Source organism: Pelophylax lessonae (genome assembly GCF_965119305.1).
Source record: "Pelophylax lessonae genome assembly, chromosome: 4".
NCBI lineage: Eukaryota > Metazoa > Chordata > Amphibia > Anura > Ranidae > Pelophylax > Pelophylax lessonae.
Window position 1 is genome coordinate 343113241 of NC_138771.1, and position 16854 is coordinate 343130094.

A 16854-nucleotide genomic window follows, 5' to 3' on the forward strand; every position below is an offset into this window, starting at 1 on the left:
ACAAGTACACTGTATTTGGTAAGTCCTCCTTCCACTATGGAGCTGACTTATACAAGCATGTATGCAATTATTCAATTTTGATTATATATTTCTCATTATCTAGAATACAGTCACTTTAAACGTTTTGATTTGGACCCCTATTTGGTGTGGACTGCTCCCATGTCCGCCGGGGGGGGTACTAGTCCCAGTCGTGATCCCCTAGGTCTCCAGTTGTTTTTAGAACCGGCTATACAGGTGGGTTATATGTTAGTTGGCGCTTACCTCTGTTTTGACCTACCATTATGAGCTTTATTATGTGATATGTCTCCCAAATAGATATGCACTGACTTTGCTTTTTCTTAAAATTCTAGTAGCATTGTTGATATACATACCCACGTTATTTGCCCCTGAGGAAGCGGTCACCCGCGAAACATGTCGGGCTGGGTTTGGGTTTAGACACCCAGGTCCGTCACACCAGACCCACCAGTCATACCATCTCTGGCATAGGTCTGCAGTGGACAGCGTGATCTACACCCACCCTCCGTGGATATTTGGCTCTCCTAAGCCTGTATATTGTATGTACTGCCCAATTGCTCTGTATGCTGTAATATTATTGGTGTTTTGTTAACACGATAATAGTTACTTTTAATGTTTTTCTCCTTTATTTTTGTTTTTGTATCAATAAAATTTGTGTATTTTTACATATATGTGGATCTTTTGCTATTTGTCTTGATGACAGTATCCCTTTAAAAGTCCCCTTGGCCCATCCATTTTCCTTCTTTACATTTAATTGGGACGTGGATACTTGTACTTTTTTACAAATTCTCTTGTTGGTTAGCTGTCCCCTTTGTCTATACTACAGGTGCATCTCATAAAATTTGAATATCATCAAAAAGTAAATTTATTTCAGTAATGCATTCAAAAAGTGAGATCTACAGCTGAGGTGGGAGACTCTGTCCATAGGACAACAATCAGTCATATACTGCACAAATCTGGCCTTTATGGAAGAGTGGCAAGAAGAAAGCCATTTCTTAAAGATATCCATAAAAAGTGTCGTTTAAAGTTTGCCACAAGCCACCTGGGAGACACACCAAACATGTGGAAGAAGGTGCTCTGGTCAGATGAAACCAAAATCGATCTTTTTGACAACAATGCAAAACGTTATGTTTGGCGTAAAAGCAACACAGCTCATCACCCTGAACACACCATCCCCACTGTCAAACATGGTGGTGGCAGCATCATGGTTTGGGCCTGCTTTTCTTCAGCAGGGACAGGGAAGATGGTTAAAATTGATGGGAAGATGGATGGAGCCAAATACAGGACCATTCTGGAAGAAAACCTGATGGAGTCTGCAAAAGACCTGAGACTGGGACGGAGATTTGTCTTCCAACAAGACAATGATCCAAAACAAAGCAAAATCTACAATGGAATGGTTCACAAATAAACATATCCAGGTGTTAGAATGGCCATGTCAGAGTCCAGACCTGAATCCAATCGAGAATCTGTGGAAAGAACTGAAAACTGCTGTTCACAAACGCTCTCCATCCAACCGCATTGAGCTCGAGCTGTTTTGCAAGGAGGAATGGGCAAAAATTTCAGTCTCTCGATGAGCAAAACTGATAGAGACATACCCCAAGCGACTTACAGCTGTAATAGTAGCAAAAGGTGGCGCTACAAAGTATTAACTTAAGGGGGCTGAATAATTTTGCACGCCCAATTTTTCAGTTTTTTATTTGTTAACAAAGTTTGAAATATCCAATAAATTTCGTTCCACTTCATGATTGTGTCCCACTTATTGTTGATTCTTCACAAAAAATTACAGTTTTATATCTTTATGTTTGAAGCCTGAAATGGGGCAAAAGGTTGAAAAGTTCAAGGGGGCCAAATACTTTCGCAAGGCACTGTATATATATATATATATATATATATATATATATATATATATATATATATATATATATATATATATATATATGAATTTAGATATGCTTGAAAGCTGAACTAAATGACAATAATGCCACTTTAGGTTTGAAAGCAGATTCAAAGATATTCAGTAAAAATGTCTCACAATGATAATAAAATGGTAATTTTATATACTGTACACATAGAACCACACATAATTCTTACTAATGATTTGTGCATAATTCATCTTTGAATATGGGCTAATAATGGAAGCCGGAGCCCAAAGAAACACTTTTTGAGCTTCTGTGTACATGATTAGTATTCTGTAACATATTTCCAGTTATAAGTGATGTGACTGCAGGCTTTCATAACACTCTGTGATTCTTTTGCTGATGTTCAGGGGACTGACTCCAATTGAACCAGATATAAATGAAATCAACATTGTACTCAAGCAGCATACAGAAAAAGCAGTCAGTTAGAGAATTCAGCCACTTGTACGTTGCTGTGCCCATTGGCCCACCAATACATTTCCATCCTGGATATTACATTACTATGTGAAGGATGTTACCAGGTGAGTAATTGCCTAGAACAAGAATTGGTACAGTAAACTTTTCGACAGTACAAAATGTAAATAGTAACTTTTTTCTTTTTCTAGGATTTGGGGATCTTACCCAGGAGACATTGTGGTGTTTCTCCCAAGTGAAGGGCACAGTAGATCTTGGAGATACCGAAGGTATTTGTACAAGCAATGACAAAATATTCCTATTAGGAACAATTAAATGTATATTCACATGACAGAATTTCTCTGACAGCTGTTATGCTATTAAGAGAACTAATTCAATGTGCGGCTAGTAAATTATTAACCTAAAACTTAAAAGGTAACTGTAAACTGGATATTATGAGGCACTAACAGACTTTTAAGGTTTGATGAGAATACCATACTCTATTCCAAAACATCAATTAATACTTAACCTATAACACCAATTTACTGTATGAGAGGTATTGGAACTAATCTCAGGTAAACCCGTTTGAAGTAATTTTACTTTCTTATGTGAAATAAAAAACTTCAGTTTTTAACAGACACTAATAATATAATGTTAAGTATAATCTTTTTATGAACAGAGGCAGATGCACAGTCCATACAGCAGTGGTTTGCTTCTTAATGATAAAAACAGGTATTTAGGGGGTTGATTTACTAAAACTGGAGAGTGCAAAATCTGGTGCAGCTCTGCATGGTAGCCAATTAACTTCTAACTTCAATTTGTTCAGTTAAAATATTACTAAACCCGGACCCTGCATTCTCTATATCTGGTTTCTCATGGTACACAGAACATGGCAATGCAATTATTTTAGTAAATATAAACTGCTAAATACCCTTTCTCATGAGGAGTATATAACAGTCTTGTGACTTCTATCAGTGTCAGTGAGCATTGGTAAAGCTTGTAGGAGGAGTTTTCATAGTGCTGTGACTGTCCTATAGGGCTGCATGATCCCTGAATCTCTGTCTGAACAGTGTTGATTGGCCCTGTGCCAATTACACGCACCCTCCCTAAAAAAAAAAAAAAAAAACGACCCCTGCTGTGAGCAGCATCCGATATAAGTGTCCATTTTTTTCTGTCTGCTGGATTCTTTTATTTATTTAAAGCAGAATATTACATAAGTCATTTTCTTTTACTTTTTTCTTTTTTTTTCTTTGTTAGCATACAAAAATGTATACATATTGCTTTTGACAATGCTGCTATGTAAACATTTACAATTACAAAACTTTTAATTTTGGTGAGCATTACCAACCTTACCCCCATGTATCTGGCTGTCATTTAGGTAGCCACAGTGGACCTTGTCCCTGGTACTTTTAATTGAACTGTGGCAGTACAATATGCCAAACATTGCGCTGGGCAAATTCTGGTGTAACCTGCAAGATCCAATGTGTCCCATGGCCGCATCCAGAGGAGTGCTGGGGTGGGCTGTGCCCCCCAGATTTCAGTTGTGTCCCCCCCCCCAGTCCTGGCAACTCTTCTCCATGGATGTTGTATCCAGGCAGAAGAAGCTGTTGGCTGGCTCCACCTGCCAAGACGGAGTGTCTGTGGCACTCATGATGCCCAGCCAGCACACTCCCCCCCCCTTCAGGTACAGGAGAGGAGAGATGCCTGATCCCCTTCACCTCCTCCCGCCCCTATCCACTGTGTCTGCTCCGCCCACACTGCAATGCCCCATGTGCAGCCAGTGCTATGCCTGAGAAAGGGGATGTATGGGCTGGAGATTTGAAGTCTCACTCCCCTTCTCTGTTCTTCCAGAAGCTTCACAAACATGCCCAGTGAAAAGGGAACTCTGCCAGGCTCTGATGTAAAGGGGGTACTCCACTGGATTCTGATGTAAGAGGACACCCCGCTGGGTTATGATGTAAGGGAGCACTCCATGGGATTCTGATGTAAAGGGGAACCTTGTCAGGCTCCTATTTAATGGGGCACCTCTGCTGGGTTATTAACTAAGCGGGTACTCCACTGGATTCAGATGTAAGGGGGAACTCTACTGGATTCTGATGTAAGAGGGCACTCTGCCAGGCTCTGATGCAAGGGGGCACTCCGTTGGATTCTGATGTAAGGTGGCACTCTGCCAGGCTCTTATGGAAGGAGGCACTCCACCGGATTCTGGTGTAAAGGAGAACTCTGCTGTGAGGTAGGACACTGATGTAAGGGGGGACTCTACAGACTGTTATGTAATGGGTGACTCTGTGGACTCTGATGTAAGGTGGTGGAACTTTGAGACATTGAAATAAGGTGGAACTTTGGAGACACAGATTTAATGAGAGACTCTGCAGACTCTGATGTAAGATGGGGGACATTGATATAAGGTAGGACTTTGGGGACACAGATGTAAGAGGGGACTTTGATGTATAGGGGGAATGCTGGAGTCTTTTATGTAAGGGAGGACGCTGATGTGAATGTGACACTCATCCTGGCTGCTGCACTCCATATCGATGTTGTTTTGTTTTTTACTTGCTTCTTACCCTTGTACTTTATACATTATGCTGTACATAGGCTTGGTCAAGGTGTTCATTGTCTCAACAGTTGCTGGTTTTAAAGACGTTCTTTTGTGAGGTAGGACACTGCTGTAAGGGGGGGCTCTACAGACTGTGATGTAATGGGTGAATCTGTGGACTCTGATGTAAGATGGTGGAAATCTGAGACATTAATATAAGGTGGGACTCTGGAGACACAGATGTAAAGGGAGACTCTGATGTAAGATCGAGGACATTGATATAAGGTAGGACTTTGGGAACACAGATGTAAGAGGGGACTGTGATGTATAGGGAGAATGCTGGGGACTTTGATGTGACGCTGATGTGAATGTGACACTCATCCTGGCTGCTGCACTTATTATATTGTTTTGTTTTTTACTTGCTCCTGACCCTTGTACTTCATACATTATGCTGTGCATAGGCTTGGTCAAGGTGTTCATCGTTTCAACAGTTTCTGGTTTTAAAGACGTTTCTCTTTAAGGTTGGCTCAGTAAGGCAGCCCATACGTTAGTACATTTTTTTGTTCAACCAGCAGGTTGAACAATAAAAAAAGAGCCAATTCCACCATCTACATATTTGAGGTTAATGGCCCACCCCCTCTGAGGTATTGTGTTCTGACAGTGCGGAGACTTCCCTGCAATCAGAATACTCTGATCACTGCTGCCAGCCAGTGCTGATGGAACAGAAATTTCCCAGAGGCTAGTTGTACAGAAGTAGATCAGTACAGCCAGGCTGCCCATACATTAATTCAAATTCATCCAGTGCCTAAGACATAAATAGATTTTTTTATGTGCATATAAAGATATGTGATAGAAATGTTTAAAAAAATTATCCTTTTTCCTGAGGTTTATTTGTGACAGTTAGACTGTCAGTTATAAAAGAGAGGAGAGAGCGGCGCCAGCTGGGTATAGCATAAGTTTATTTTGCACAGTTAAAATTGGTGACTCACTTTCTGAGGTTGGGTGAGACAGGAACGATCGGTCTGATGGGGTCATCCATCTTCTTCTCCCAGGAAAGGTGGCGTGGAAGGAGGTGGTTAGGTGCCAGTGGTGTAGCCGAGCTGCTGTGTGGCTGCTTGTAGTTGCTGGCCGCGGCGGAGCGTTCACAACAGGGCTCCGGCTGCCGACTTCCGGTCTTTGGTGACGTCACTTCCTGGTAGGAGAAAGATAGGGGTTGCACGCGTTCGGAGCATCCGTGCTCCTTCGTTTGCCTGACGAAGGAGCACGGATGCTCCGAACGCGTGCAACCCCTATCTTTCTCCTACCAGGAAGTGACGTCACCAAAGACCGGAAGTCGGCAGCCGGAGCCCTGTTGTGAATGCTCCGCCGCGGCCAGCAACAACAAGCAGCCACACAGCAGCTCGGCTACACCACCCGCACCTAACCACCTCCTTCCACGCCACCTTTCCTGGGAGAAGAAGATGGATGACCCCATCAGATCGATCGTTCCTGTCTCACCCAACCTCAGAAAGTGAGTCACCAATTTTAACTGTGCAAAATAAACTTATGCTATACCCAGCTGGCGCCGCTCTCTCCTCTCTTTTACCTCTCAGAGCCTCTCCACGCTCCAGTCGGCTGCCGCTGAACATAGCCCCCCTTCATCACTAACTGGATTCTCCCCCCTCGCAGCCCCACATCCCCTCCTCCCACTCACCCATCCTCTTTGTACCACCTTAGGATACTAGAGAGCGCCGTGACACCCCCCACTTTCAAGACTGTCAGTTATGGCACAGTAATTAGTATTTTGTGGGTACAAGGACTGTGGTATGTGTGCATTCTATACAGCAGGTGCAGATTCTGTTCAATCCCCTTTAAGACCCCCTACTGGCCAGCTGCACAACTTTTCTGTTCTGTCCCAGGGTGCTCTATGTCTTTCAGAATCTGTCTTGCCTTTTTTATTGTAAAGTCAGGCAGGTTCTGAGTATTGTTAATATTGTCAATGTACACATATTGTTTATACTGTTTACTGCTCATCCTCTGCCCTGCTGCTCCCTGTCCTCAGCCCTACTGACCCCTGTACACTCACCTGCTGACCACTCATCCTCTGCCCTACTGACCCCTGTACACTCACCTGCTGACCACTCATCCTCTGCCCTGCTGCTCTCTGTCCTCTGCCCTACTGACCCCTGTACACTCACCTGCTGGCAACTCATCCTCTGCCCTACTGACCCCTGTACACTCACCTGCTGACCACTCATCCTCTGCCCTGCTGCTCCCTGTTCTCTGCCCTACTGACCCCTGTAACTCATCCTCTGCCCTACTGACCCCTGTACACTCACCTGCTGACCACTCATCCTCTGCCCTACTGACCCCTGTACACTCACCTGCTGACCACTCATCCTCTGCCCTACTGACCCCTGTACACTCACCTGCTGACCACTCATCCTCTGCCCTGCTGCTCCCTGTCATCTGCCCTACTGACCCCTGTACACTCACCTGCTGACAACTCATCCCCTGCCCTGCTGCTCCCTGTCCTCTGCCCTACTGACCCCTGTACACTCACCTGCTGACCACTCATCCTCTGCCCTGCTGCTCCCTGACATCTGCCCTACTGATTCCTGTTTCTGTACACAGCCCTTCTGACCTCCCATCTTCTGCCCCCTGACATTTTTTACTGCACCCCCACATCAGACCAGCTAGACCCGGCCCTGATGTGTCCTTTTTTCTATCCAGCTATGATCAGCGCAGTAAGTCTGCTCCTCCTGTGCCTATTAAATCCAGATCCAGAAGCCTCAGGACTGGATAGGAATCCGTGAACATGTTTTAAACTTTGTGGGTACTATTTAAGATGTGATCCAAGATTTTGATCTATGTCCTTACCATTGACTCAGGTAACATAAGTAATAACAGTGAGATGGCATTACTGCAAATGTAATTTGCCTCAAAATGAATTGATTGCACAAACCCCAACTAAACACTTATCATGGTGGCATTTGCAAACCTACCTTTTTCCTTCTCTTGTCAGATACATGGAATCAGAATTATGTTTGATCCCAGCAACCTTGAAATGATTGCACTAACAGCCCCTATTTTAGGGTAACCAACATTTTCATATATGGAGGCATTTTACATGATGGGTGAAGCTGGTCAGGTTGTTGCGTATACAACTTTTTATTTTGTAATAATATGCAGTGTATGAATATAGAGATACAGTATATTTATTTGTTATTTTATTTGTATAGTACACAGTATATAGGTAATGGTGTTTAAAGGAGAAGTACAGCCAAAGCTCGTTTGGCTGTACTCCTGTGGATCACAGGAGTGCAGTTCGTTCTGCACTCCTGTAACCCGTTTTCAGCAGACAGCAGGCTGAAGTCCACTATCTGCTGACACAGAGCCAGTCCAGGCTTGGGCAAGATCACGACACTGGGGTCTGGATCAGCCCAAATGCCTGGACCAGCACCCGGCTCAGCCTCTTAGCGAGCCGCTGAGGTGCCCAGTGCCAATCGTGCCCACTGTCCCCTGTGATTCAGCTTCCCCACTGGCTAATGGGGGCGTGAGCGCTTCCGGCAGTGTGTGCGCGCTACCAGGAGCGTTTCCGCAAACCGCTGTACATGTACGGTGGTTTGCGCAGCCGAGCCAGCCCGCCGCAGTATATCTGCAGCGGGCGGTCGGCAAGTGGTTAAGCAATCCAATATACAGAGATACATAATGAGATGTTATCTGCAGAGCAAAATATTAGCACAGCATGGCATACCTTCAACATTTCCACTGTTCAACAAATAGGCACACTTTTGTTAGTAAATAAAGTGCTAAAAACTAAGAGCAGATGTTTAGACCTACAAACAAATGGTCAAAGTTCGGGGGACAGCAGCTGAGAGTATTGCAGCAAAAGTATTTGGTACTTTCAGAAAATGCGCCAAAAATGCAGGACATAATAGAGGTCTAGGGGGAAATCACAGGTAACCCACACAAAATCTGGGGGTCACTGCGCTGTAGTGAGAAAGCAGCTTTTAAGACCTTTTTTTTAAGGACATGCTATATACTAGAAATAATTCTTAGTTTTAGTATTACAATAAAGCAGTGTGTTTTGTACACACTAATCATGTGTGACAGATTTGACATCTAAGGAAACATAAAAGCTCCTTTATTATCTCATAGACTTACAAATTCCCCTTGATGAAAGACAATAAAACAAAATAGTGCAAAAGGCTGAAAATGTTTTTATAACATTTTATACTGCATGACAAATCTAAAGTACAGAACATCCTAAGTGAGTATAGCATTATGTCTAGCATACATTGGAGATTAAATGAGGTAACAGAAAAAAATGTGTTTTTTTTAGGATTAAAAGAAATTGTCTATTAAGTCTAAAGTAGTTTAATAGATTAGGGAAGAGTTAGAGCCCCTGTCAGATTTTTATTGCTGTTTGGATCATTATTGGGAAAACACACTCTCTCTATTGGTCCTGGTGTTGTCACTGAGTCAAAAAGTGATGGGAAACCTTATATGCATGTCACCAGAAAAGTAAAAGCTTCTAACTAGAAAATAACTGTTCTGTTTTATGCAATTCATGCATTGACATACCTCCTTTTGCCCAGTATGGCCCTCCACAGACATTTTAACTCTCCAAAAAGACACAGCATTTTAATCCAATGTAGTTTTACTTGTGAAAATGCAGTACATGGGATGTTCCCCGGTCATTTCAAGTAAAGAGACAATAATCCTTTAACCACTTTAAGGCCAGGCCTTTTCTGGAACTTTTTGCTTACAAGTTTAAATTACTATATTTTGCTAGAGAATTACTTAGAACCCCCAAACATTATATATTCTTTTTTTTGGCAGAGACCCTAGATAATAAAATGGTGATCATTGAAATATTTTATGTCACACCATATTTGCGCAGCAGTCTTTCAAACGCAATTTAAAAAAAAAAATTTTTTTCAATAAAAGAAAACAAAATAGCAGTAACATTAGCCCGAATTTTTTTGTATAATGTCAAACGCCACGTAAATAGATACCTAACATGTCATGCTTTAAAACTGCGCACGCTCGTGGAATGGTGACAAACTACGGTACTTAAAAATCTCCATACATTTTTACAGGTTGCCAGTTTAGAGTTACAAAGAAGGTCATGTGTGGTTTGAACACCGTTTACATATGTGGGGCGACTTACGTATGTGTTCGCTTTTGCGCACGAGTACAGACGGACGGAATTTTTTACATTTTTTTTATTATTTATTTTACTATTTTTTTTTATTTTTACACTGTCCCTTTCATTTTTTTTTTTTCAATCACTTTTATTCCTATAAGAAAGAATGTAAACATCCCTTGTAATAGAAATAAGCATGACAAATCCTCCTTATTGAGAAATTTGGGGTCAAAAAGACCTCATATCTCTCATTTACCTTTAAAAGCAACAAAAAAATGTAATTTACATTTCACAGAAAAAAAAAATTGGCCCTTTAAGGCTGTTAGGCGGAAGTGATGTCAGACAATGCTTCAGTCCTCCAAGGACAAATGGTCGAGTGGGGGGCCATCTTGCCCTCACTCGGCTTCCTACCCATCGCTCCAGTAGATCAGAACGTTCCCGCCTTTACCGGTAAGTAGGGAAATGACCGGGAAGCAGCGGAAGGGGGGGAGGCACCTCTCCCATCACCTCTAAAAGTGATCTCACGGCAAATGTGCCGCTGAGACCACTTTTAATTACCCACAGAACAAGAGCATACTGGGGTTATAGCAGCTAGCTGCTGCCAAAACAACGGTATTTAGCATCAAAGTAATGATGTAAATGTACTGTGGGCGGTTATCAAGGTCTTATGCCTGCTGTGAAGGCTGGTAGCTTACTGGGGGAACATGAAGAAGAAGGGAGGGGATCTATCTAAGAATTAAACCTTGTTGAATTACTTATTTTTTCACTTTTATTGCTGTCACAAGGAATGTAAACATCTTTGTGACAGCAAGAGGCATGTAACAGGTACTCTTTATAGAGGGATTTGGGGTCAATATTATGTCACAACATTCCTTGTGATAACAATAAATGTGCTAAAAAAATAAAATAAAAAAAAAGCAACAGTGCAAAAAAAAACTAAATAAATAAATAAACAAAATTAAATAAAAAACAAATTAATAATTTAAAAAAAATGTAAAGTGCCCCCCCCCCATCCTCTCGTGCTTGTGCACAAAGGCGAAATCGTGCTTTGGTCCTGCATGCACGCAAATAGCGATCGTCCCACACATGTGAGTTATCACTGTGAACGTCAGATCATGGGCAGTAATTCTCACGCCAGACCTCTTCTGTAAATCTAAAGTGGTAACCTGTAAAGGCTATTAAAGCGTCGCCTATAGATCGAAAAATGTAGGTCATTTGCCATTTTAAACCATCACATGTTTGGTATCTATTTACTTGAAGTAACTTCATGCTTTATATTTAAAAAAAATTGGGTTATGTATTTTTATTTTTTTTTGCATTAAAATTCATAAAAGTATATTTTTCCCCAAAAAATTTTAAAAAACCACTGCGCAAATACTGTGTGACATAAAAAATTGTAAAACCCACCAATTTATTCTCTAGGGCCTCTGCTTTAAAAAACATATAATGTTTGGGGGTTCTAAACAATTTTCTGTCAAAACATATTGATCCTTACATGAGAATAAAAAGTGCCAGAAAAGGCCTGGACTGGAAGCTTTTAAGAGGTTAGTTTATTTAAGGAACAGCCTTTAATAACTTTCATAGGTAGCAATTAATTGTTTGAGAGCACCCTCTAGTTGAAATACCCCATGAGAAGGCTGAGAAAGGCATGATGTGCGATCAACAGTTTCAAACCAAAAGGCTGCAATCACACATGGGCGTTTTGAAATGGGCAGAGTAGCCGCGATTCTGCTCATGAATTCAAAACGCCCAGGTGTGAATGACAAATCATACAACGCACATTTCAGATGCCATTCATTTGAATGACACCTAAAAACACGGTGCGGTTCTGCCACAATTGTCGTGCGATAAATCGTGCTGTAATCGCAGTAAGCAGCATCGCGTGAAGCTTGTTGACCAAAGAAAGTTCAGGAGCTTCTGAACTCAAAACTATTTTCTCACTGTACACCATTCTCCTTACATCCATCCCACCCTACCCCATTAGAGGAATTATAGTGGTTGAAGGAACTTGGGATTTCCTTTTCCTGAGATGATTGGGAAAAAGCCTTTATCTTAAAGTGGTTGTAAAGTCTCTTTTTTTTTCTTTAATGTTATACTTAATTCCTCTTTGCAGTTGGTTTTGCACAGGGCAGCCCGGATCCTCCTCTTCTCGTGTCCCTTGTTCCTGCTCCGGGCCCCTCGCTCCTGTCAAGTGCCCCCACAGCAAGCAGCTTACTATGGGGGCACCTGAGCCAAGCTGCAGCTCTGTGTGTCCATTCAGACACAGAGCTGCAGTACAGCCCTGCCCCCTCTCTCTCCTGATTGGCTGACTTTGACAGCCGCGGGAGCCAATGGCACTGTAGCTGTGTCTCAGCCAGTCAGGAGGGAGAGTTCCGGACAGCCGAGGGACTCATGGACATCGCTGGACAGAGATGGGGCACAGGTAAGTAATAGGGGGTGCTGGGGAGGCTGCTTCTCACAGAAGGCTTTTTATCTTAATGCATAGAATGCATTAAGATAAAAAAAAACCTTCTGCCTTTACAACTCCTTCAACACACAGACCATGCCTAGCAACCAAGGCCCAGGAAACACATTTTAAAATTTCTACATGTTGATAACACTGTCCTAAAATGCTTCACACTATTTATTCCTCAGTCTATGTTCTATGCTGGAGATGCCACAAGCAGTCTGGTACCATGTCTTATTTTTTGTGAGCATGCCCTACATCAAAACATCCTAAACCTCCCTCAGATAGTAGTACTCATGACTGCCTATTTCTTGCACATGTATTGTCATGATTGCCCATATATAGTAATTATGGTTGCCCATATATTCTAATGACTGCAGCATGAGTGGTATTTGGAAAAATAAAATGTGGGCAGTCATGGCGTTAGGACATGGGTAACTCACCAGGAGATGCAACCTAATGGCAAGATCCAGTGAGTACAATTCAGGCAGAGAGGGGGAGATGGTTTTATCAAGGGGTTGGGGAGCTCTATGGAATGAAGAATTTTTATTTGGGGGGCATTCCTTGCTCTACTTACTTTATACTCTGCTCTTTGTGTGTTATGCACTTCTGGCCCTTCCATTATGTGTGTTATGCACTCCTGACCACTGCACGCAGTGAGTTACATACTCCTGGCCCTTGAATCCTGTGTGTTACACACTGTTGACCCAAAGTAGGCTCATGTTTCATTTAACCATAACCCTTTAGGCCACTATTACTGTTAACACAATTTGGCCACATTTACCATTTAGCGTAGCCCCGTTTATGCTTCACCCCTAATACAAGTAGGCATGCTTCAGGTGTCCTTATATTTCATTAGAAGAATATGGTCAACATACCTTAGACTTAAAGCGGCAGTAAACATTGAAAAAAAAAAAAAAACCTCTCCCTGCAAGGTAAAGGTATAATATGCTAGCATGAATTGCATACTAGTGCATTATGAAAGACTTACCTTGAAACAAAACCCTCCAATTTTCCTCTATGCTTCACCAGGGGGTCACCCCTCCTCTGCAATGTTATCCACCGCTCCTCTCACCGAAATGTAGGTGTGCTCACAAGTATCACGTACAGGAATCATATGAGAGACAAGGAGGATTAGCCATAATGTAAAACCTTTAACTTTTATTTAAATAAACAACTAGGTATTCCTTCTCACATACAGTGTCTCACAAAAGTGAGTACACCCCTCACATTTTTGTAAATATTTTATTATATTTTTTTATGTGACAACACTGAAGAAATGACACTGCTACAATTTAAAGTAGTGAGTGTACACATGAAAAGATAAAATAAAATATTTACAAAAATGTGAGGGATGTACTCACTTTTGTGAGATACTGTACATTCTAAGGTGCTACACCTTGCACCAAGGAGTGATTGCAGTTAAAACCTCTTAAAATCCATTCAAATAGTTCCCGCAATTCATTCAGGTTCTTTCAATGCATACCACTCTTGATAATTGCTCCCTCTCGATGAAATTGTTGGAACCCTGGTGATATTAGGTGTAGAGGAATTCCAGAGCTGCTGTGGATCTCTTGATGATAACATGCAATACATGATTTAACTGTAGCGGCTACTCATGTACAGTTAGTGAGTTCTCTGGTGTGGCAGTGGTGGATCACTGAAACACTTTGAAGAATATTTTCACAACGCTAAAGCACTTTTTGGTGTTTAATATGCACTTTTAGGAGACTAATATCTTGCATGGACACTTTATAGAGGTTTTTATATTTCTTTTTTGCATTTTTTGTGAAATATTTAGTTGCACTTTTTGTTCTTAGAAAGATACCAGTGATAGGTAGCAGGTCAGCACTGTATATTTTAGATTGTGGTTATGTAATTACCTTTTAAAGGGACTGATATACAGCTGCTTTATCTGTTTATTACATGCCAACGCTGGTGACATTAACACATAGAATGCATTTAAAGTGGTAGTAAACTCAGTTTTCCCACTTGTACATACAGGTCAGCCTATAAAAAGCCTAACCTGTAGGTAGTGTGAATATCTACTAAACTTGCACTGTTTAGGACATATTCGCATTGCATGCAGCAGGTAACGTCACTGGTGCATACGCTCTGAAGGTCTGGCATACCGTGCCGGATCTTTAGAGCCGTTTCCGTAAACGGCAGCTCCCGAACCCATGCATGGGAGTGACGTCATCGCTTCCCAGCCACTCATGTGGCCAGAGGCCATGAACTCAGAAGAAAGACCGAGTGAAGATGAAAGCCCTGTCAGCAGTGACAGCATGCCACTGCAGGGCTTCATTTTAAGGTAAAGCCCCGTACACACGTACCGATCGTCGGCCGACAGAACGTCCTACAAATGTTCGCGGCTGGTGTGTTTGTTGTTTGTCTGTTGAAAAGTGCTCTAAACTTGCCCAGGACATTTGTCTTCCGACAGAAAATGACGTCACTACGTTCCACGCACGTTCGCCGCTACAAAAGAGGAAGTGAGTGTTTGGCCGTGACCCTTCTGGGCATCTCGCGCTGATTTCGGTAGCATTTGTTTGGTTGACGACATTTCGCTATTTTCCGAGACATCGTTCGAGAATTTATTATGGCGACCGTGAATTCGTCCGTTGCTGTCGTTAGTGTTGGAGTTTTGGCTCTGAGACGACGTACGAGCAATAGGAAGAAGAAGCGGACCTCCTGGACGAAAAATTGGTTGCTTAACCGTGATCAATTTTCTCATATGTCCTTGCTGAGGGAGCTCCAGGAAAATAATCCTGATGACTTCAGGAATTATTTGAGGATGACGGATCCCATCTTTTACCGTCTTCTTGCCCTGGTGTCCCCCTATATTCTGAAGCAGGATACGTGTATGCGGCTTGCAATTACTCCTGAGCAAAGGTTAATTGCGACGTTGAGGTATCTTGCAACAGGGAGAAGCCTGCAGGATCTGAAGTTCACCACAGGCATCTCCCCCCAAGCACTTGGTATCATCATCCCTGAGACCTGCTCTGCCATCATCAAGGTCTTGCAGAAGGACTATATCAAGGTATGTTTGATTTTTTACATTACATTACATGTATTACTAGTTTCACCCGAATTATGATGTTTTTGGATGTACAGCAATTGACACAGGCCATTATTTGTAAACTACCCTCTGTCCGCATGCACATAGTAGTAAAGATGTAGATTATCTTTAACCATTTGTAAAATTACCCACTAACCACCCCACCATTCTCTCCTATGTGTCCCTAAACGCATTGCCTGTTAACAGAATTTTGAATTTGGGTCATTTTATTGCTTTCCCTCAAACAATTATTCCTTGGCCAATGTTTTAGTACCTAGTTAATGATTTATCTAAAATACATCAGTCCATCCATTCCCACCTATGATTCTGTATGTTTATGTAATGATGTTAAAACCTTCACTGACCACAAGCCCTTATTGATGTATAAATGCCCAGTTTTACTTACCCATCCCCCACCCACATGCTAAATCTCAAAGTCAGCATATACCAAAGCTCAAGTTCAGAGGTCTTCAAACTATGGCCCACCAGTTGTTCACGAACTTCAATTTCCATCATGCCTAGTCATGTCTGTGAATGTCAGAGAATTACAAGGCCTCATGGGATGTGTAGTTCTGCAACAGCTGGAGGGCCGTAGTTTGTAAATCTCAGCTCTAGCTGGTGAGTATAATGGGCCATACACACTAGAAGATTGTCAGAACAATTTATCCTTCCGATTTACCAAAACCAAATAATATGAGGTCCAACAAACACTTTCAAATCCTATGCAATCTGGTAGGCCCTTGCACTACATAGAAAAGGTAAATCTGCACGAAAAAGTCTTCAGAGAATCTTCTAGTGTGTATGGCCCTTTACAATATAAGAACAATAGGAGGTTGAAAATAAATGTATGTAGATGTTACATCCCCATATCCAAACCTTTGCCTTCCTGTTGTATATTTTTTTAGCAAGTTGCATAAGCATTTAACAGACAACTGTGTGTGTAATTAATAATGTGATGTGCTCAAGCACTAATTTTATTTTTTTTATTTTTTCCCCACAGTTTCCTTCAAACGCAGAGCAATGGCTGGAGATTTCTGATCAATTTCTGGAGAAGTGGAATTTTCCCAATTGTGGGGGTGCTATTGATGGGAAGCACGTCCGCATTGTCCCCCCTCCGAATTCCGGCACATTTTATTATAATTATAAAGGTTTTTTTAGTATAGTCATGCTAGCCATAGTTAATGCAAACTATGAGTTTATTTTTTTGGATATTGGCAAAAATGGCCGCAATTCGGATGGGGGAGTTATTGATCAGACGGAGTTCGCTCGTCGTCTAAAGAACGGCACTCTGAACCTGCCATCCAGGGAGCAAACTGTTGAGGGTATGAGCTTTGTGTTTATCGCAGATGAGGCTTTTGCGCT

General features: G+C 42.0%; 1 protein-coding gene across 1 annotated transcript in view; it reads left to right on the forward strand.

Moving 5' to 3' along the window:
* Nucleotides 1-2309: 2309 nt before the first annotated feature.
* PPP2R2B (protein phosphatase 2 regulatory subunit Bbeta) overlaps nt 2310-16854 on the forward strand; it is a 599706-nt gene continuing 585161 nt past the window's right edge. Inside the window, exons 1-2 of the mRNA XM_082253120.1 lie at nt 2310-2452; nt 2537-2614. Of these exons, the coding sequence (XP_082109246.1) occupies nt 2443-2452; nt 2537-2614 (88 nt within the window). The 5' untranslated portion in view covers nt 2310-2442. The remainder of the gene's footprint in view (nt 2453-2536; nt 2615-16854) is intronic.